This window comes from Vanellus vanellus, assembly GCF_965231255.1.
Source record: "Vanellus vanellus genome assembly, chromosome: 1".
NCBI lineage: Eukaryota > Metazoa > Chordata > Aves > Charadriiformes > Charadriidae > Vanellus > Vanellus vanellus.
In genome coordinates, this window is record NC_138905.1 from 119,436,836 (window position 1) to 119,459,374 (window position 22,539).

The 22,539-nt window shown below is 46.7% G+C and overlaps 1 protein-coding gene across 1 annotated transcript in view; it reads right to left on the reverse strand.

Moving 5' to 3' along the window:
* Nucleotides 1-301: 301 nt before the first annotated feature.
* RUNX1 (RUNX family transcription factor 1) overlaps nt 302-22,539 on the reverse strand; it is a gene marked incomplete at its 3' end in the record, with an annotated part of 171,403 nt that continues 149,165 nt past the window's right edge. The window contains exons 7-8 of the mRNA XM_082481958.1: nt 4,382-4,543; nt 302-795 (exon numbers count right to left, since the gene is read on the reverse strand). Of these exons, the coding sequence (XP_082338084.1) occupies nt 302-795; nt 4,382-4,543 (656 nt within the window). The remainder of the gene's footprint in view (nt 796-4,381; nt 4,544-22,539) is intronic.

Genomic DNA, 22,539 nt, shown 5'->3' on the forward strand with positions numbered 1-22,539 from the left:
GGAAACAGACTGGGTACTTGTCCAGCCACCCTCGCGACCCCCTGGACCACCAACTCAGGCGTCCTCCTTTCCAGAAGCTCAGCCCCCACCAGGGATGCTTTGCTGGAGCGACGTCGCTTCGCCAGGGGCTGGCTAATACACGCCACCACTCCTGGGAGCGCTGGCTTCTGGAAGGTTTCCTTCTCAAAGTGATGTATGAAGATGGCAGGGCCCATAAGCAAGACGGGTGTTTATAGGATACCTACGGGCACCGGGAAATGGAAAGCACGTTAGTCCTGGCCCATAACTACTTAAAATTCATTCAGTATGGTCGCCACACAGCTTCCTCTAGCCTTGCTGTGGTGGCCATGTTAGTGGGGGAGTTGCTGTGGCTCCCTTCTGCCTCGACCACATCACTTTGGTTGGGGAGGTTGGGGTTGAGGAGTGTCGATCCTGTGGAGGCGTTGGTGCAGGGGGGATGGATGCGTGGGGGAGACCGGTCTCCCCCCGAGATCATGGAGAACTGATAGGAGCCAGCGGAGGTTCCATAGTAGAGGTGGTAGGAGGGTGAGCTGGTCTGGAATGGGCTGCCTTGGGCCTGCGACGAGCCGGGGTAGGGAGGCGGGAGGTAAGTGTGGTATCTCGTGGCCGTGGACATGGCGGACATACCGATTCCTATCCCTGAACTGACGGGTGTCGGCGTGTAGGTGAATGCTCCTGGGTAGTGCATCCGAGGGTCAGAGATGGAGGGGAGCGCTGAGAAGGAGCGGTCAATTCCCACCCGGGGGTCACTGAATGCAGTCAGGTCAGAAGCACCTGGGTGGTGGGGAAGAGAGACAGAGAACAGTTGAACCAGCAGAACAGAGGCTCACCTGTTCAAGGAGAAAACCAACATCCAAATTCTGGTCTACGGTTAACCGAAGCAGGGCTGACACTGCCAGAACAGAGCTATCCCTCACCTGCTCTCCAGTGCAGCCATTGTAGTGCTCATGGATCTGCATGTTTTGGATTAATTTTGGTAAAGCAGCAACCCAAGAGGAGCACTAAGCTCTCGCCATGGTTTGTATGTATGTGTGTGTTTGCTCTCAGAGATCTTACAGCACAGTCAATCATTTACACTTCCAGAGTGCCCTCGTCCTCAGTGGGTGGGTAGGTGGGGAACAGGGACACAGATCTCAAGCTCCTTGCCCAGCATCGCTTGACTCACCAGCGACACTGATGGGGCCTAAATATCAATTGTCCAGCTTCTGCATAGGTCTCTCCTTACACACAGTTTTATTTGCCGACTCAAATGAGAAGCTCCATGGTACAGAGATTGTCCTTCAGGTACATGAACCTGCACGGGTGGCATTTACACACACAGGCTCAGCTCAGCTGTCACCATTTTGGAGCACAGTTCTCCACTGACTCTTAACACCATCAAAGTCAAGATAAATCACATTCACTTAATGCCTTCATATCTGGGTCCTCATATAATGTCTACATAATTGTTACTAACTTTTGAAAATCTTGGCTCTAATGAGGATGTAAAAAAGGACAACAGTACTGCCTTTTTAAAGCAGATTTATATATTTGGGGGGTTGGCCTTTTTTCTTCCTTTCGTGTGTGCTAGAAGCCTTTCTCATCCTGCTAAGTGAAATGTTTTATAGGACAGTCAAATCCTGCTCTGCTTTGTCTGACATCAGTGGAAGTTTTCCCGGTCCCATCGTCTCCTTCCCTGGTGTGCAAGGATTAAACAAGCGGAGCAGATAATGGCCTCTTTAGGAAGGATCTTCATCATGACTCAGATTAATGGAAGGTGTCAGTCCCTAGAGTTGGCAGCTATGCATGACTAAAATAACAACAATAATAATTAAGAAAAAATCTTTCCAGAAGACAACTTCTTCTGTCAGACAAGGCGTGGAGTCTGCAGAAGAGGAGCCGTGCGCTGAAGGAAATACTCATGAGAAGAAGCAGAGAGAAAACAAAGCCCTTGGCTCTGACTGGATTTAAACCTAGAGCAGACACACTCCAGAGCCAAGTTCTGAAAGCTCGTCAATGACACAGCCAGCATACTTTGACGAATTTCTGTAAATTTCTTAGAAAAGCTCTGACGCATGCTTTTTGAGTCTGCCTTCCATTTTTTTCCAGAAGATTAATGGGACCCCTGGCCACATTTCCTTCCCTTGGACCCCAGCACCTTTAGATTTAACATGGCAAGATACACTGTGGTATGGAATGGAAGGACCTTCAGAGTAGCTAAAGCTGAAGGTGGCATCTGACAACCTGTCAGATTTTAAATGGTACTTCCACACCTCATTCCTGAGAAAGAAATCCAACTTCTTGAAAATGACCGAACACATCACTTATCAGATGAGGGTCTCCTCTGCCCAGTTTGACAAAAAGCAGAATAATGAGACTTAATGCCAAGTTGTTTCAAGTATGTCCCATATCTGTGCTTTTTCTTTTGAGGCACCATGTCTTTAGATGGTAAGACCTACAAAACCCCTCAAGTTTGCTCTTTGTTCTGACAAGGAGAAATTTAGATAAACAGCAAGTGTGTGTGACAGTAATGGGATCGGGGAGAAAATAATGGCAAAGATTTTTCTGGGAATATTGAATGACATTTAATATAGAAGTAACATTTTGGAAGCATTATAAAAAACACTTAAGATGTGTAGAGATGAGCCCACATGGACAGAATTAAGACACGAAAGAAAGAATGCTGATACAGGAACAAAAACGCTGATACGGGAACAAAGCTCTTCTAGGTTCCTTCAAAATTCATGGAGACATTGCCTGGCCCAAAGTAAATCACTGTGACCACCGGCACAAAAAGCACTGACAAGCCCTAGTGCTGGCGCTCTACCTCCCTGCTCACCATGTGCCACAAAAGAAACACAGTGTGCAGTTACTCCACACATAGGCGGCTGTTCTCTGTTAGAATGTCCACTCCTGGGGACAGCCACCATGGGAGCCTTTAGCGCTCATACCACGCACAGCACAATAAGGGCCCTGGTGCACAATGACGACATTTGGTACTAGGGCAATGCAAAAAATACGGCGTTTTAATACCAAGCGCATTCACTTATTTGAGTGCAACCTTAGTTGCTACACTGGTAAAAGTGAAATGTGATCAACATCTCTGTTCAGTTTGATTCACGTATTCACGCCTACAAGCACACATGCATCAGGCACCCCTGTATAGGGTTTGAAAATCAAAATAGCTAGCAAATATTGATTTCAAACAGTTGTGTCAAGAAAAATTACTGTTCTAAGTAAAAAACTCGATAAAATAATTTGGTTTACTTGAAATTTTCTGGTTGCTACAAAGAAGATCTTTTTTCATCCTTCTCCGTTTTCATCAATTCTGCATTTTGCCAGTAGAAAGGAGTGTAAAGGGGGGGAACACAGGGGAGAAAGCAAAAAGGAGTCTTTTCATTTTAAAAGAAGAATGTGTCAATGAAGAATGAGAATTTTTATAGATTTTTTTTAACAAGAAATTTCTTTTTTTTTTTTTAATTTCTGAAAGGTTTCCTGTATTTCCAGCTATCTGTAAGATGTAATTAGCACTCAGACCTAACAACTAATTTACTTTTGGTGGGTATCGTCCCTGTGACTCTTTCAAAGCAGGCTCTATATGACAGCAATAGGACAGGCTGGACCACGTTCAAGTGATTCTCTCTGATCTTAGAAGAAGCCCTCAGTATTTCAAATGAGAGCAATATGTGCGGCCAAAGATGATATTTTCGAAAAAGCTGTGTGCAAATTTGAATTATATGGCTCTCATTCATTTTAAGAAAATTCCTGCTATTGAACACAGGCATATTGGTTCAATATGTGTGTGTTAGAGTCAGCAGATGGTCAGTTGAGTATGGTGGAAACCAGGGGGGTTGCTTTCACTTCCATGCTATATTTTTATGTTGGCTTGTAAAGCTCTGCAGTATAATTTGACGAAGATGTAACAAGACAATACAGTGCAACACATGAAACGTCAAACCCCACCATCCTGCAGTCAGTGTGTCTACCTGTAACCTGCTGTGCTCTGGTCTGAATTTAGAGCGAGGGAAGGAAACAGAATTGAAATATCTGTGGCATTCATTTCTTGGCAAATACGACAGCTCTTCAGCACTCCAAACTATTTTTACAGTTCCATACATCTTCAAAGTGCTGCTTTCTCCTCTTTTTTTTTTTTCTTTTTTGACAATGATACGTTGGGCCCCAAACCCTATTTTCTTTACTCTTTGCACAAATCCCCGCAAAGTGTTGGCGAAGTCTTGCTGCAGAGGGCCTGCAAGAGGCTTCACTGCAACCGCCGAAAAGCTGCGGCAGCACCTTAGGACATTGCAACCGGTTTGCATTGGAGTCAGCCTCTGGGCTTTGGTGAGGCCCGGTGCGAGGGGACTAACTTTTAGGTACTTACTTGACAGCCGGCTTGAAAGCTCTGCGGTGAGGGATGTCATGCCACTAGCCCTGCCGGGTGATATTGGTGTGGCGGGGTGCACGGAAGGGGTGGCAATGGAGCCCAGGTACTGGTAGGACTGGTCGTAGGACCATGGCGGAGATGGCTGTACTTGCCTTGTGTCTGCAATGAGAAAGAGACCTATAGGCTGTTTTGAATGATAAAACTTTGCAATCAAATACGTGAACCAAACCACGTGGTGGAAATAGAAACTTAAATGCCAAGATAATTACATTTCAGTTCCATAATCCTCTTTGTCAAGAGACCTTCGGATGAATTGCTTTCTAAAATATTATTTGTGCATCTGTGAGTTTTGATGGGTTGTTTTTTTCTTCTGAAGCTTTTTTGATATTTCACATTGACGGTGGGCAGGGAAAAGCGGTCAGGGAAAAGCAGATTAAGCTTTCCAAGGTGAAAGACTGTTCATTGCTCAGATGCATTAGTATTTTGGGCTGTGTGTTCGCAGCCCTTTTAGCCAAAAAGGCATGTCTTGCATGGCACTAAGGAGACAAAAACACTAATCTGTGAGTGGTTTTGTGCAACTGTGTAAGAAGAGAGAGAAAAACAAGATGAGAATGTGTGTGTGTATGTGTGAGAGAGATGGAGAGTTAAACCAATGTCCTCCAGAAGGCAGACTCCTAAGTGGATGAATAGGACTGGGACATTCGTCTTCCTTGATCTTTTGAAAATCCTAGGCTTAATGAAATGAACAGGTATTTTTTATATCTATTTTGTATATGCTAAAATGCAGAAGTACAATTCAGAGTGATGGGTACCTCTACTAGCAGTGGCAGAACTTCAGAAACAGAAAGTCTTACACAAACTCGATGGCACTGCTAAGCTGAAAATGCAAACGCCCTCCGAGAACGGGCTTTCTGTAGAAACTGCTGCTTCTTGGAAGCAAAATCTCAAAATGCACAGATGCGTAAAACATTTACAGAAGAACACTAACCTATTATTTTCTAGCCACACAACTAGTTTGGCTGACGTTTGAAATCAGAGATGCGCTGCAGGGAGTTTGTCAAAACCAGTTGCACCAATGCAGAAACAGCTCTTTTCTGCTCATTTCACCTTTGCACGTGAAGCTGGCATTTTTCAGTGTATACAAATGTCTAATTTTTGTGTAAATCAAAGTGAGAAAGATTCCTCACCCCCTTACCTACACAGAATTTTACTGCTTTTAGTAAACTCTTTTCTATTTTCTTCAGCTCTAAGAGCATTCTCCTGCAGCTTCATCTAGCTAGTTGCCTTTTTGAAAAAAAAAAACCCAAACATTGGATGAACTGCATTCAGATAAAACTGGTATGAGCATGGAAGGGAAATTTCCCAAGTCTGAGATGAAGGACTTTGATCTTCCATCAGGAACACCATCTGGAAATTATTATTTTGTTTTGCTTTATGGAGATGAGTTTTACATTGTGTTTGTTTCATCTGTTTAGAAGGGAAGATTTATACAAAAGTCCAAGCTTTTAAAAAATAACTAGTGAAGTCACTTTCAGAATAAACCAAAGTCTTGTAAAGATTTTTCTGCTGAGTAACATATCCGAATGCAGATATTATTAATATTTAATTTTTTTCAGGCAGACTTCCTTAAAAATAAATTCAGTTGACTCATGCTGTTTTAAGAGCAACATCGAATTGGATTAAATGAACTTCAGCAGAAACAAACAAAAAGACATAGGCGCAAAGTCTGTCTTATTCTGAATTACAACATCATCTCATTGTTAACGTATGGTCAGTGTTTACTAAAGATGACAGGGAGACAGATGAGGGAATTCAGTCTCCAGGGGTGGCATTAGGATAAATACCACGAAGCATCGGCAGAGGAAGCGTTGTAATGGTATGACACTGTGTGTTTGAGTTCTGAAATGGGGTTAATTAAATCATTACTCCCTTATTTCAGCACGCAATGCCCTTGATTTCAGTTCAGCAATGCGGCCGAGTACTAGGATCACGATACAAGGGCTGGAGGGATTCCAGCCTAGGGATGGGAAGTCCCTTGACTAGTCCTCCTGCCTGGGGAGCCCTCCATGTGCTGTGCCAAGGCTGATGCCACCGGTGACAGAGCCTCCCCTCTGCCATCTCTCTCTCGAGGGCTCTGCTGAACGCTGTCACTGCTGAAGCCACTGAACCCCTTTGGCTGGAAATGTTTATCACCTGCTTTCAGGTGCTCTGTCCTTTGGTCTTAGCACTGCAGGGAAGAAGGGAAAAGTCTGTCTTCAGGGTGATCCGGGTATGTGCAAACGGGATGCTGCCACCCACTCTTGTTTTTCAGGCCGAAAGGAGAGAACGTACTGTCTGTTTTCTCCTGTTACACGCTGTCATTGCATAGTGGGGCAGCTCTGTCTGCTGCTTTTCTCCTGTTTCTTACACTGAATGTTTCTTACATTGCAGTCTGTCTTCAGGACAAGAGACATGGTTTTGTCCTGTACGCATGGGATCCTGGTCCATAAAACGGCCCCAAGTGCAAAACCACATGGACAACAGAGAGAAGATGAAGAAAAAGACACAGCAGCTGCTGCAGCGGCAGAAGAGGAAGCAAGACTTTATCAGGGATTTACTAAACACTGACAAGACTAAATTGAAATATGGTTTCTTTCTTTTAGTGCTACTAGAATTAGCTTTGTGCTGTGTCCCGACTAGAAACCGGATAATGGACTGACTAGAAACCAGATAATGGACCAAGTACAAGTCTAGTACCATCCAGAAAGAGAGTACCGAGGTATCTGACCAGCCTCATCCATTTGCTGTTATTACTGACCTCTGGGGTACTTGAAACAGTGACAGACAGCCCGAGAGACCCCCATTATTAATCTCCTCATCCCATTAAGTCTTTCTTAAGTGAAAGTTCAAACTACCAATCAATTTTCCATCTTGGTACCTGTATTCCCAATCCCTGTATTTGCTCTTAAAGATTGGCTTATTGGATTTTTGACATCAGACTGGTTAACAAGTTGCCATCTATTCAGTGATGTTAATATAGCGCATTATATTAGATACACACATTAAAGCAGGTTGTGCTGACTAATCCCAGGCATCACCTTCACAGTTTTTTAATAACAAGTGGAGAAAAGTATCACTGCAATAGCATTTTTATGGCAGCTTTTCAGCATCAAGAGGCAGATTCAGCTCCCGGCAAAGGCAAGGTTTGAATTTCCAGCAGCTTCAGTAGGATCTGGATTAGGGGCCTCAAATAACATTTTATTTTTGTGATATCTGCTTTTCTTCAGCTTTCAGGTTACCCAAAATTAAACTGGAACGGGTTCAAATTTGCCACAGAACTAAGCTACTCAAAAAAGGCAACACACTCTTTCCGGATCCATCTCTTTTCTGCTTTCAAGATAAAGAGGTGTGCTTCTCAGAAGTTAGTAGCTTGGCGTGGGGAACTGAATGCGTGGGTTCATGTGGCTGAAGTTAATTTGGTGAAAATATGCTGCAAATAAATGGGAGTTGCTTCCCAACTCAGAATATCTGTGAAGAGATTTGCAGGGAGAGCTACTTCAACAAAGGGAAATAACAGGGCTTTAGGCCCACACAGTTTTAAAGCCAAACAGGATTCCAAAATCATTTAAAAGCAGATCAAAATAGCACGAAACCAAGGAAGTTGCTCCAGTTGGTGATCTGTGCCCAATCCTCCCGGTATTTCTCCCATTAGCAAGTACTTTCCATTTCTGCTTTTTACGGTGTGAGAAAATGTATTTAAAACATGAAAACAGTTATTAATTGCAATAAAACACTCCAGGGCGAGAATTATGGTGCAATAATTCACACCTTGCTGTGTAGTCACGAGCTCTCGGCCTCTAGCCTCATGCCTAACAAGCTATTAAGCAGAAAGTATTGAACCACCTTTCATGCCTCGTCATGTTTTATTGCCGCGAAAAGGTTGCGTTCGGCTCTCACTTAAAAAAGTTGTAATTAAGCTGTACAAACGTTGCATAACGTTTAATAGTTTAATGAAACAAGCTCTAGTTAGAGACTCGGCTTTAAAAAAAAACAAAACACACACAAAAAAACCCAACCCAACCCCAAAACAGCCCTTTCGTGATGCTCCCTCTGGTCCTCGTATTTAGCATTTTTCCTGCCATTTTCGCCGGGGAAAATTAAAAGCCTCACCCGAAGGCGGCGGATGGCGGTCGGTCCTTTGGCCGAGAGGTGCCGGGGACAGCAGCGCATCAGTAGGTGGCAGTGGAGACCTTGCGGAAGGCGGCGGCGGCGGCGGTCGGTGCCGGCTCCGCGCCCCGCAGCGCCCCGGGACCGGCCGGCGGCTGCCGGGGCGCCCCCGCCGCCCCTCTCCCCGCAGCGCCGGGCAGGAGGGAGGGAGAGCCCCGCGGTCAGGCTGCCTTCCTTCCAGACCCGCTCTAACATAACCAGCTGGATGAGGATGAGTTTTCCCGGAGCCGCCACAGCCCTAATTAGTGGTTCCCAGCCGGGACGCCGCCGGTGCTGTCTAACTGCAGCGCCCCGGTCCCTGCACAAAAGTAGCATCTCCCTCAGGAGCAACTCTGGACCCACTGGGTACCCAAGAGCACGGGTGTACCGGGGAGATGGATGCGCCCTGACCCAGAGATACCCTTGCCCGGCAGAACCGGTGTGGCTAAGCAGGGCAAACAAACACCTGCCAGGCAATGGAGTTCTCCTAGTGTGACACAGGGCATATTTTGGCTTCCGAAGTTGTTATTGATAGTCAAGTACCAAGAGAGAAGAACTCCCTGCGTGCTCAGAGCACAGAACGAATGGGTCAAGACCTCAGTCAAAACCACAGCGTATCTCCTGAGCTGGCACAGAACATCCTTTTGTCTGTAAAACTGATGCTGAGCATACAGGACACAGAAATCACTGGGACATAATAAACGTGAAGTCTTGGGATGCTATTTCTATGTGATTCTTTTTCAGAGGCGGTACACGCTTTAAAATGTAAAACAACACCCCACCCCCCAAAAGAAAACACTGTGATGCTCTCGGGCACTTGGAAGGTATAAATCAGCAAGTTTCAGTGAGGCTGCGGTGATTCATAGCTCAGTATATTGCTTGAAATGATAGCAAAAAAATCCATCACCTCATCATTTCTATGTAACAAATATAACAATCCATACCAAGCTGTCTAAAAGAAAGCCCCTGTGAGACTTTAGATTCTGATCAGAAAATAATTCTTTTTTAGCCATATTAAAAGCTTTAAGCTGTGAATTCAAATCAAATAACAGGTCCCACTGCACCTATGAACCAAAAGGGAAAATGGATGTGCGTGGCTTGTGCTGGGCTGGATCCCGCGCGCCTCTGGATCAGTTTTATGCCCCTGGAGCGCAGAGAGAGACGATTCTCCCTGTGTCACTGCAGGTCAGACATTGCTGCCTGCTCCCAGCCAAGAGGCGCTGCGTAGCCAAATCTCGCTATGATACAGCATGTTCCTGGAAGCTTCAGAAAGGAGCAGCAGGATGTGAGTCAGTACGCCGTGGCGTGAGGCGGGATGGCGGCGGAGCCGGCAGCGGCCCAGGAGGGAGCAGGTATGCCTTTGACTCAGCCGGGCTGCCCGCCTTTCTACCTTCCCCTTTCTGCCGGGCTGCACTTGCACGTGGGCTGCCTGCCCGTCCTCTCTCCTCCCTTGCCCCTCCGCCTCAGAAATGACACCTGCCTGCTTGAAAATACAATTACCAGCACAAACTATCTTCCCCAAAGTGGTTTTTCCCAAGCCGGGGTCAGGGGAGACAAAGGAGTCAGCCCTGAGTACCGAGCAGCTAATTACCCACCATCTATGTCAGTGAAAATCCCCCCATCCGCCGCATCGCCAGATGAAGATGAATTGCGAAATAGTCGCTGCTGTTGCCAGACTTTTTTTCTCAAGTTGCAAAAATTTTTGTCAGTCATACGCAACAAACCCCGAAAGTCGCATAGCATCAAGCTTTGCAATTCCTCCACCATCTTGGCAAGCACTTTAAAGGCAGCAACTGGCAGAAGACATGGGGTGAATGAAAGCTGGGATTAGTTTACTGGTGTCAAACTCGGAGGCAGGCAAGAGAGAGTCAGATCCTTAACTGCTTTGAAAGGTTTTTCTGAGTCTGGGATTTGTCTGTTCCGTCCCCCCCCCTCCCCCCTTGGTCTGATTTGCTAATCTTTCCAAAGGGAAACAGTTTTTATAGTGTGACTTTCCCTTCCTTTGAGTGTAAGGCAGGACTGGTCTTGATTAGACTTGTTCATTCAGAGAGGTGTCTTGCTTAATAGAGGAAACGGACTATGAGCACAGAAATGCTCTGTGTAGTTTTGTGCTCAGGAGAAAGATGCCGCCTGCCTAAAAACTTCAGTCTTTCCTCCTCCCCCCTCCTGCTTTGCCAACATCTCTTACGTGCCCATCTCTGCTTCTTCTTCCCGCTTGCTTTCTCTCATTCCTCCCTAGTGCCAGCAGCTCCAGGTGAAGGTGTGAGAAACACAAGGGACCGTGATACGGTCCTGCTTGAGTGTGACCTAGGCTGTCTCTGTAGCAAGGCACCCGAAATGACTCAATCTCCCTCCCTGACTCGGGACACAGCAAATCCTCAGCCTAATGCAGCACCGTGAAAAGGTGTGTCATCTCCCGGCAGCTGAAAGAATTAGTCAGTAGCTTAAATAAGGGGGACTTTCCAAAGGACAAGTTCATCACTGGCAGCGGCAGCGGTAGCGGCAGTGGCAGCAGCCGCACAAGGCTGGTATTCTCATACCTCTCAGCGCTGGAACATGAGGAGCTGGAAAATTACAGAGCAAACTGTAAAATTCCACCAGCAGCTACTTCACCCTGCAGGGTGGTTTCCCTCCGTGTGCCAGGCGGTGGAAACCACTGTCACACCACAAAGCCACCTCCCAACGCAACAGCTGGGAGACCTGCAGGTTTCACAGAGGTGGGTGCGAGCTCTGATTTGCCCCCAGGGAGAGTGTTTCAAAGCCTTCTAACTTCCACTGGAAATTTATAGGAGATGGGCATTCACTCCTCTCCACGGCCTTGAAAAGCCCCTTTTAGATTGCTAACAGGTGACAGGACTTATTCTGGTTGAGAACGACAGTGACAGATATGTCATATGTCTGGAAATTTTTAAGCTGGGGGGGAGGGGGGGAGAACCACCCAAATCTCCAGCTCTTCTCTTGAAGAAAGATCTTCGGCTGTGACCTCCCGCCTCAATGGTTGCTTTCATTTTATTTCAACATTACTGTGGTTTTGTGGAGCATTGCAAAGGCTCGAGAAGTTCTAGAGGCATTTGAGCCTCTAAAAAACCTCCTGTGGGATAGGAGAATGAGGGAGTTACTCTGCACTGAGGCACCACGCTATTGAGAATAAAGAAGAAAAATATCAGCCTCAAGCAGGAACCTTTCAAAAAACAGCTGCTGAGGCTGTTTGTTCTAGCTGCGGTGCTTAGCGTTGATGCAGAACTAGCCAAAGCGTGCTCGCTGCTGCGTGGACCTACGGGAGGGTACCAGCCCCTGAGGAGGATCAAGCGTATGGTAAGGAAAAGCATGGAAGACCACAGACAAAGAGTGGTGTGATTAAGTGCTGGGGCGCAGAGCACTAGTTCTGCTGTTCACTCCCCTTTGCATTCAGTTTGCGCACATCTGGTCATCTGTGTCAGGTCGTTTCTTTTAAACGCTGCACTAGAAGGGGTCTTGAGGGAGAAAATGGTGGAAATCTGCCAGTGCCTTTGAGGATATCAGTCCTCCAGCACTGAGTTAGTGACAGACTGGAAGTCTTATATGAAGATTTTTTACTTGCTTTTCTTTAGAAAGAGATGGCAGGGAAGGGAGAAAAACAATTAAGCGCATCTTAATGGTTTGAATTTCCTTCATTCTCTTCACGTCCATGTCAAGAAAGTCAGTGCTCCAGCGATAGAAAGAAGCCTGGAGATGATATCAAAGGCAGCAGGAGAAAGCACCTGTTCTAGCCATGCGTATTTTGGGGACGAAAGGAAGAGAAGAGCATATTCCTTCAAGTTTAAAGCCGCCTGAACAAGCTGCCTGGGCAAGCAGAACCGTATATGCACAACGTGCTGTAAAGAAACAGCAAGTAGCATTTTAGTAATGGCAACTGGTTGTGGGGAGGGGAGGTCCCTACGAAACCTCCCAGGCCTCATTGCTAACTTGGTGCCACAATCAGGAAGCGCAGACAACTCCAAATACCGAACTGTGAAAACTCTGATTTCACAATCAACGTATGCGCCGCCCTAGCAGGTTAGTACATAAGCTGCTCAAATGAAATATAAACCATGTCTCCTCCTGAGTAAGCACACTCCTTCTGGGCTGGCGTCACCGCTGCTTTGAAGAACATGATGGCATTATGGGCAAACTGCTAAGTCTCTGGGTGCCAGTGACACACAGAAGTTGAAAAGCTGAGTTTTGCAAATTAAGGATGCATTGTTCTTTGTCTTCGGAGGCATGAGTCACTCTGGAGAGCTGCAGTTATTTGCTCAAGAGGGAGACTCCATTCCACCACCCCGTCGTCGTCCTCCTCTTCCCTCCCTCCCTCCCCACATCAACAAGGAATGAAGTAAAAGAATTCAACCTTGACCTTCCACTCTTTTGGCTCCCCTGGAGGAGACATGCCGCCAGACTCGATGCCGCTGCCGCGTTCTCCCCTATCTCTAAGCGTACTGCTAAAGCACAAACTGTAACGGTGAGGAAATCAGGGACAGATACCAGGCGGATGTCGGTGGCGGGCAGACTTCACCCTCCGTCCCGCTGTGCCCAGCCTGGGAGGTGGCGCGATGCAGAGTGCTCCATGGTCGGGCAGAAGGATGCCAGTACAAGCACGCACACGTATGTACATGTGCAGACACACATGTACACACATAAACATGTGCCTACTTGCTGCATGGCACTGCGGTTTCCTTCAGCTTCAGAGGCGCAGGCTGGTGTGCTGCTGCCGGGAGGGGGTGTCTGATCTGCGGTGACCTGCACAGGGACTAGGGGGTGGGACCTACTGGGAGCATTACTGCTTTCTTACCCATCTCGGTAAATCCACACTTAGAAATCACATCTCTCCAAGTCTGGAGGGGAATTGCATGGGGACTGTGGCAGCTTCCCCTGACCCGCTGCCGCAGTCTGCATGGCAAACCCTGCCGGACAAGAGAGCATCTCTGTTCTTGTCCCGCCTGTCCCCTCCCCAGCTTCTCCTCTCTGCTGCTTTAGGTCCCAGCTACTGCTCTCCTATCCGCCTTTCCCCGAACCACACTAGTAAATAATTGCCCGATGGCTAATTAATTCCTCGGTCCTCACACTGCCCCCTGAGGAAGGGTATTGTGGCAATCCTCACTTTAGCAGGCGGAGAACTGATGCACGCAGCGAGCAAGGCTCCAGTTCAGCAGAGCACTCGGGGCACAGAGCTCAGCGCTTGGCTGAGTCAGAGCACATGCGAATTACCTGATGTCACCCCGGCAGGGAAAGTTCACCTGTACAAACAGCTTGGGGGAGATGTACCTACTTTGTGCTAGTGAGCTCACATCCTGAAAGCAGCCTACCTGAAGCGCAGGGCTCAGATGGGGTACAACGCTCACTGGGAAGCAGGTCAATTGCTCCATCTCCCTACCCTGCTGCTGATGAGAGCGGCTGCTTTCAGCCCGCCTTAGGCAGGTCTATCATACCCTGGAAACACAGACGTAGAAGGAGGTTGCTAATTGTGTACAAAGTGTAATGCTGTCTCCTGATGCCCTGGCTCTTGGGGAAGGATTCGTCCCACCTGAGAGACCTACAATGTAGGTGTCTACCTCTGAGCTACTTGTCTAGACTCTAGACTTTATTGCCAACGGGGTAAAACAGACACTTGTGAGGTGCAAGTTATTTCATCCTAAGGGAGACATCTAAGCCAAGCCAGGCGGGTGAATCACACCCCACGAACAGCTGTTTCTCTCCCCGATCGCAAAGATACCAGATGACTGTGTCAGGCGGAGATGCACAAAACACGGACGTCTAAAGTTAGGTGAAATGAATCCCAGCCTGGTTACACCTCCAAAGTTTCTTTTTCATGGGGTGGAGCAAGACCAAAGGAATCGGCAAGATATCTCCCAGGCCAGGACCTGGAAGTCACATTGAGTCACTATTTGCAGACATAGGATTACCTGCACCTTCCTTTCTAGAGCAATACCCTCATCGCCTGTGGGCTGGACCTGACCCTACTGGTCCTGGGAGTGGATTGCTGATAGCCTGGTGCTCAGCCCCACAGCCATTGCCTGAGCGGGACTCTGCCTTTGGGCGTTCAAAAAGGCAGTCATGAGCTCATGTCACGGTGAAACATTTCCTAGCTTTGTGTCTAAGTTTCAAGACAATTAAATATGAGGCGGAAAGGTCCTTGGATGGGTTATTCCCCCTGGAAAATCAATGCCATGAAAAAAGGAGCAGAGTTGAATGAGGAAGTCTCTGCAGTCTCCTGGGAGACACGGTGATAAAGGAATGGCTGCAACGTGGCCTCAGGTATCTTACAGGTTGCTCCTGATGATGTGAACTAGTTACTCCGTATTAAAGTTCTTTAGCATACAGATAAACAAAAAGTCCTCATCAATCCCTTCTTTTACACTTTCAGTGCTCCCTCCTCTTTTTCAACATGAAAGTAGCGGAAGAACGAACTCTCTAGAGTTTGCAGTCATTTTATCCACCACAAAACACTGACCTTGATGCGAACTAATTAGGATTGCAATAGATTATTAATACGAGTCGGTAAGGTGGAGTTTTGTCAGTATAAAAGCGGCCTTTGAAGATAACAGCCATTTACACTTTCATGATCTCATCCCAAGTGCTCAGAAGAAAGCCTATAAACTAATAAAGTAGAATTCATCTAGGGGCACTCTGCACACACAGCAGAGTATCACCCTCCAAACCCTTATTCAGGATGGCAAATGAAATCTGCCTGGATTCTTTTAAATTCCAACACAAATCAGGATTAAAACAACTTTTGGTAATAAGCGGATCTCTGATGATCTAAAGACACGCTGGCTCATTTTATAGACTTAGAGAAAGTAAGTGACATATCAAATGCAACCTTCATAGTTTAACGACTGAGGTCACCTTGAGAAAAATGATACTGAGCCCAGTGGTATGAAACCTCTCTCCAGAGTGCAGCTTTGATTTACAAGGTGAAGTGAGGTCTTCTTCATGTGAACGTATATTTGTGAAGTCAGTTTGACTTAGAAGGATGCATGTTTTTTTTTTAAAAAAGCAGGCAGCTCAGAAACTGTTGCTCACTATAGTACTAAACCAAAACAGACTTGTTGAAAACTCTATTAAATGATCTGCTCCTCTAAACTGTCAAGCTGGTTTTGAGGAGATCTGCAAAACCGAAATGGAAAATGAGTCAAGCCCAGAAGTATGTGCTGAAAGCCCCAACTCACTGAGTTGTCAGGGGCATTCAGTCCAGAAATACATTTAAAATACCATTTAAGAAACGCTTTGCTTCCTTTACAAAATCCCTTGGCGCTTGCTGCGTAGCCGAGGAATGCAGCATCCTGCCGCGCTGCAGCCATCACCGATTCCACCCGACCTATGGCCCCGGCGGGTGGCAGCAGGACATCTCCCCTGACTCCCCCTTGAATCGGAGGGGCTGAAGGAGTACAGCCAGAGGAAGAAGGATTAAAAGGAAGGCAAAGGCTCATCTCCTTGTGCAACCCTTCTCCACAGTTGTGGGAGCAGGAGCGCTCAAGACATGCACGAGGTTCAGCTCTGCTTGCGCGTTTGCTCTGCCGGACATGTTTAAATGTTATACCGATTGGTTTCAGAGCAAGCTAGATCTAAATCTGAAGGGCAAAAAATACAGGCGGCACGGCACGAGCTTTGAAGTTAAAAGCGCTTCTCTCTTCAGCGCTGCTGAAGACGCCAAGCCGAAGCTCAGCACATCAACACACAGAGAAGCTGTCACAAGCCTGAAGACCTTCCAAAGCAAGGTGCCAAAAACGAGACCCCTGAATAAATAGGTGTGGGGCTTTGAATGCACAGGGCTCAGCCAGCACCGCCCTGGACACACACTCCCCGTCAGGGCAGTTGGGATGGGGGCTACCCCGAACAGGGAGGACACGTCTGTGCCACCCGGAGGAGACCCGGGGGGAGCCTGCCGATACCCCAGCTCCCCTTCACCTCCCTGCTCCCCTGCCCCTGCAGGAGACCCGGGACAACCAGGCTGCTCGGAAACGTGCACTGCAGCCCCAAATTTTGTGTGCCCACTACGTCCCGCTCATAATTTCTGGTTTGTGTGCAGGTGGGTGCTACCAGAATGGGTGGAGTAAGGAATAACAGCGTTGAAGGAAAATCGTAATCTGGTATAGAAAGAAAGTGTCAACACACGTCAAATGTTGCAAAATGGGCCAGTGTGGAAGAAATAAAGTAATTCCCAGCGTTAACTAACAAACAGCTGTTGTGTTGCCAGGCAGAGGAATATTTCTCTTTGGAATAGGAAACGAGCAATTTTTTATACAAATAACAGTTTTGTTTCACTTTCTGTATTAAACATCTTAAAAATTAACCTTTAACATACTAAACACTTCCGAACGGCTTGAAAAGTCTGGCTTGCTATAACCTCTTTCCAAATTACACCCTGTGACTAGCCTGGCTGCTCAGAAATATCATGTGAAATTATTGCTCTCTGTTAGCAGTTACGATCCTATGAAACACTGACACATCAAAAACTTTTTAGAAACTTAGCTAAACACAGCTAAACTCTACTGAATGTGCTGAAGTGAGCAGTTTTAGGTAACTGTGGCATGAAGGGTAAGATCACAAGTCATCATTATAAGCAAAAGGAACTTTTTCCCATTTAAGAAACTATCTCAAAGCTAAACATAATCTTGATACGTAAACAATCAAATATTAAATAATTATTTTCTTTCCTATAGAACACCAGTAAGAGTAAGACCGAACAAAGGCATTCTCATTTGATGTAAAAATCCAATGTGATGGCAAGAAACAAGGTTATTTTAGGTTATAGATTGTTGGCTTGGTGAGGGAAAGAAAAACTTCAGAAAGTGCCCTAATGGGAATATTTTTTATGTCTCATTTTCACAGTTTTAGTAATTGGCAACTTTATGAAACAATACTTTTAAATTCACCCAGAAATTATGTATTTGCCGTTGTTGTTTTGCAGTTGTTGATATTTTGGAACTGCCAGAGAAACAAAACAAAAACCCCCTTAATTTATTTGTGTGGCTCTTTAATCTGTTTAAATTAATACGCTGTATTACTCATTTTTTCCACAATGTGATCCTAAAATGATCACTTAGCTGCACTCACATTAGTCTCTCCTGGCAGTGAATTAAATATGAAATGGTTTATTCCCCCGTCCTCCAGCAGCTCTTCCCCCATCCTCACGTGCTTATTTAGCCAGTCTGAACTTACAGATAAGCTGATGATGAGACACTAGAAGGCAAAACCAGACAATTACCTAGGCAAATGTTTGAAGGATTTGGGCCCTGCGGCAAAAATGCTGTTTACCGAAGACTGAAAGCACCATTTCTACTCAGTACAAGCCAGTGTGTCTGAACTCGGCAGTTCTGGATAGTGGCCACCAGTGGACTCAGAGCAAGGTTTATGGATGCAAGATAACATCATGCTCCCGTCTGCATTTCACCACCGCAGGGCCTTTTTCTGTATTCTTAAACAAAGGCATGCAAGTACCAACAGAAGAATACTTTACCATCTGTCTTTATATTCACTCATTACATAGTTAATCATTTATTTTTATGCTGAAGACCACCCTGACAAGGCGAGAGGGCAGATCCTCAGCTGGCCTGGCTAGCAGAGCAAGGCCAACTGACATCGGCTGAAGAGCTGTCTTTTGGTCTGCTTCTGCACCTTTCAAAACCCACTGGATACGAGTAGGGCTGCAGTGCCTCAGGCTCCCCTTATTTCCTCCCCAGAAGATGTTTTGGGGCAAAGAACGGAGACTGCAGTAGGAGCTAAGATGAGGAGGAACGAGAACACACCGCTGTGTTGCATTTCACGCCGCTCATCCCACCCAGCCTTCCATCTACCCGCTCCCATCTGCACAGCCCCAGCGATGCAACCAGGCAAAAATGGAAGCCATTGGGCTAGAAAAAATAGGAAAAGGGCATGGGAAAGCCGCTGAACTGCACAACCAGGTCTTTCAGCTGGACGGGTGGACCCAGTCCCTAAGAGCACCGCAGAAGTTCTGCCAACTCAGGAGGCTCAGTTTGCCTTCGCGGGCACATGGCAAACAGGCACGTGGGGAGAGTCTGGAAGGCCACTCTGCATTTTCAGGCTGTTTCAGCAGTAGGGAGCGAACTCCCCCTCCAAGGAAAAGTTCAGCCACATGCCTTCTGCCTGAGTTGGTGACAAATTGCCATTAACATAGTAAATGGAAAAAAAAACTGCATGGGACAGGTCTGCAGCCCCTGCCTCCCTCTGCCACCCACTCTCAGCAGGAAGAAGGGCGCAACAGAAAGGGCAGGAAAAGGCTCTAAAACATTACCGTTTCCTGAGGATGCGCGTCTAAGACATCTGTGCAGCAGAACTGGAGGAGGAAGAGTGGATGAAGGGAGACCACAAGGGCAAAAACGGACGGATGACCAAGACAAAGATCGGACTGCTGCCTTCAACTTGGGAGTGAATGGTGTCTGGAGCCAGGCTGGTCCTCCACCCAGACTGAGCTGCTTCAGTGCCAGGAAGCAGAGGATCTTGGCCACGCTGGCATCCGAGCCCAGCACCTTTCACAGCCTCTGAGATCTCAAGAAATGGCCTCAAAATGCTAGGTAAATGGCACACTGATAAGAAGCTATTAATAGCACTAACCCAGCTGGAGGTAAACTTTCCAGTAAAAGCGCAACAAACTAGGTGCCTATCTCCCATGCTTAATCCACCAGGCACGGTCCTACAGACTAAGTCACTGGAGACCAAGTCATAGTCACATTTAACAGCCAGGATTAAGCTATACTTTCCATAAGCACTCCACTGGCTTTGTTTTGTAAATATATTTTCTTATAAAGAAAAGCGGGGCATGCTGCATCAAGGCATGGGGAACGTGTCTTGTGAGGAGACAGCATTTCCTCAGTCCTCCCTTTATTTTTTTTCCTTCTTCTTCAAATGTGAAAAATAAGTTGTATGACAGCCTTTGGTGGAGATGTGTGCAACAAGGCCTTCATTGTCTCAGACAGGTGTGAGATTGGAATTGATTCAGCGCCAACAACCCCAGTATCAGAGCCAGCTCTGTGAGCTGAAAACATACACCAACCATCCAGTAATACCACTGCAGCCAGCCAGAGACTCAACAATTTAAGGCTTAACACACACACAACATAAATCAGATGAGGATGTACCAGCCAACCGTCAGCTTCTTGGGCAGATGCCTGCAGACCGTCTGTGCAGATCAGACCTTGCCTGTTTCGGTTATTGGAAACATTTTTTTTTTTTCCTTCATATAAAGATGAGAGGCTGGGTGGAGCAGCTAGCTCAGACACATTTACTTTTGCCCTATCTTGCCCCAACAGCCCTCCTTTGCTTGCCGTTTGGAAGCAGTCCTTCTTGTAAAGTCGCTTTATTCCAAGTGCAGGAGGGAAGGAATTACATCTTGGGGAAATGTTTAATGTACAAATACAAAAATCACATGGACACGCACTCAGTATGCACCACCCTCATGAAACAAAACCGTTCCCTTCCATGGGAGTTTAGGAGGCTCTGAACATGATCAAACAAGCACAAGAATTAACACAGCTGTTTTTCTTTCTTTCTTTCTTTCTTTCTTTCTTTTTTTTTTTTTTTTCCATGGATATATTTCCTTCACTTTTCCAGGAAAACCTGTTTTCGCACCCTCTCCTCTCTGCCTTTACTTCCCTCACCTGCTTCAACCTAGGCCCTGCTCTACGTCTGGCCACGTTAGTCACCCTGGCGAGGGCACGAACGGGCAGCGCCGGTGGCCTCCTGCTCCTCCCCCAGGCTCTGGCACATGCAGGGAGAGATGCCGTGTGGCATCCCGCCACCCCGGACTCAGTCACCCGTGGGTGACCCACAGACACGCTGCTGATGGCTGGGGCACTCCGCCATGCCCGAGGCACCTGGTGAGCCCTTCTCCGCCGGCTTTCTCCCTACGCCCCGGCAGCTCGGTTTTAGCTGCCCTTCATCCCAGCTGCCAGCCCTCATCCCTTCTCCAGCTCCTCTGTCCTCGAGGAGCGCACGGGGCTCTCGCATCTCGTAACGCAGACGGAGAACACTCACAGTCCCTTGCCAAGCGAAAGCGGGGACCGGCAGGAGGCTTCCTGGGGCCAGGGCTGACTCCTGTGGGTCCCAGGCTGGTCCCCTGGCACATCCACCTGTGGGGCTCATCCGCCGGCCGGGCAATGGGAGAGGGCTTGCAGGGGTGGAGGCTGGGGAGCGCCATCGGCACGAGAGCCTGGCACAGACACGCAGGTATGTGCTTAAAAGCTGAAGGCAGCTGACAGAGGGCTTTTCAAAAAAGTATTTGCAGAGGAGGGGTAAATATGACAATACCCTAGCGATCCGTTTGTATCTAGGTGAGCATTAGTTGGCAAATCTTGGTTCACGCTCACTTGAAATCCCTCCCTCCCTTTTGTGTGGTTCCTTTTCAAGTCAACACAAGTGTTCACTTTCATAATGTATGGCAGAGCAGAACTGTTTTCTGGTGGATACCTTCCCCCATGAACTAATTAATACTGAGTTTGAATTTGCAAATAGTTTTGCATATAAAATTGCTCATGTATATATAGGTCTCAAGGATATCAGAGAGACTATTCTTTTGAGCGGTTATTCACATGCTTTACTGCAGAATGAGGATCATCGTTTGGACTTGGGATTTTTAAAATCAAATATACTTCAGTAACCTTATGCAGTGAGAACTGAAATCATCATAAACTCTACACTTGCTCAGCTATCTGTAAATCATCACTACACTAATAGAATGAAGAATCTCTTCTGACAAAACATTGTCTTTCCTCCAGGACAAAGGATGTAGCAGTTTACAGCAACTTCTCTGGTTACTGGAAACTTATCAATGAATAAAGCAGCGAATATATAATTTTCTCCTATGCAAAGGGTTTTTGGTTTCATTGTTTTTTGTTGGTAATGATCAACTGAATTTGATTTGCCAGAAGCTAAGGGAACCTAAACTGGCCAAGTCATATCTAAAAGCTCTGATATTTGTAGTTATTTAAAAACGCAGAGGATGCAAACTACAATGGTTTGTATTCTAACGCATGCTCAGTGATCCAGTTCCACTTGTGAGTACCTAATCAAAGACATACAAAACATCTCTTTCTGCAGATATCCAGGGTCCTTGAAAGTGCCTGGAGTTGAGGACCAAAACCTGGAAGCTCTCAGGACTGCCAGTGTTGAACGGGGTATCTTGCCCAACACAGATAAACCAAGTAAACCTCGGAAACAGACCTAGGCATTTACTGTTGGAAATCAAGCTGACCCTGACAGCAAAACCACAATTTTTTAATGGATCTATTTCCTATGCTTTTGTTTTTCAGTGCTGTTAAGTGAAGAGATGTATAAATAGCATGAAAACGGTCAGACGGATACGATCGTCTATTTGACTACATAATGTGCATTTCCCCACATAACTGATTGTTTTACCGAGCACATCCAAGCCTATTGTTCTTTGCATGTGAACAGTCTCCATTTATAGGGGCCATAATATACTGAATACACAGGGAAAACTTATAAATAAGTTTGCTGAGGGTGTACTGTGTACTCAGTCATGTGAAAGGAGCCCTGTGAACCTTCTAACCACACGGGATCATTAGAGAAGATCTGCTTGACGCAACATCTTGTTAAAGGCATGGCAGCAGAAGAGGCAAGGGCATGCCTGCACTTGACGCTTTGAAAGGAGCCCCCCACCCCATGGATAAATGCCACTGGTGAAGATAGCGGAGACCATGCCAGTCCTCCGGAAGGCAAAGCCCCTCGGCTGCTATGAGCCCTGCAGAGCTAGAGGGGTTGATGTCGCTCCATCCAAATCTAGCTGCCTGCGCCAACCCAGACCACGCAGGCTCTGTATACGGAGGTGGGGTTTTCACCTCAGAAACAAACATTTGAATACTAACTTGTGTGCTAGCCTTCTCGTTTCCTCCTCCTTTGTTTTCTAGATGACCAAAACAGAAAAAAAAAAAGTACGGGTGTCTGCGGTCACTCCGCTCTAACCCCTCAGCGTTTCA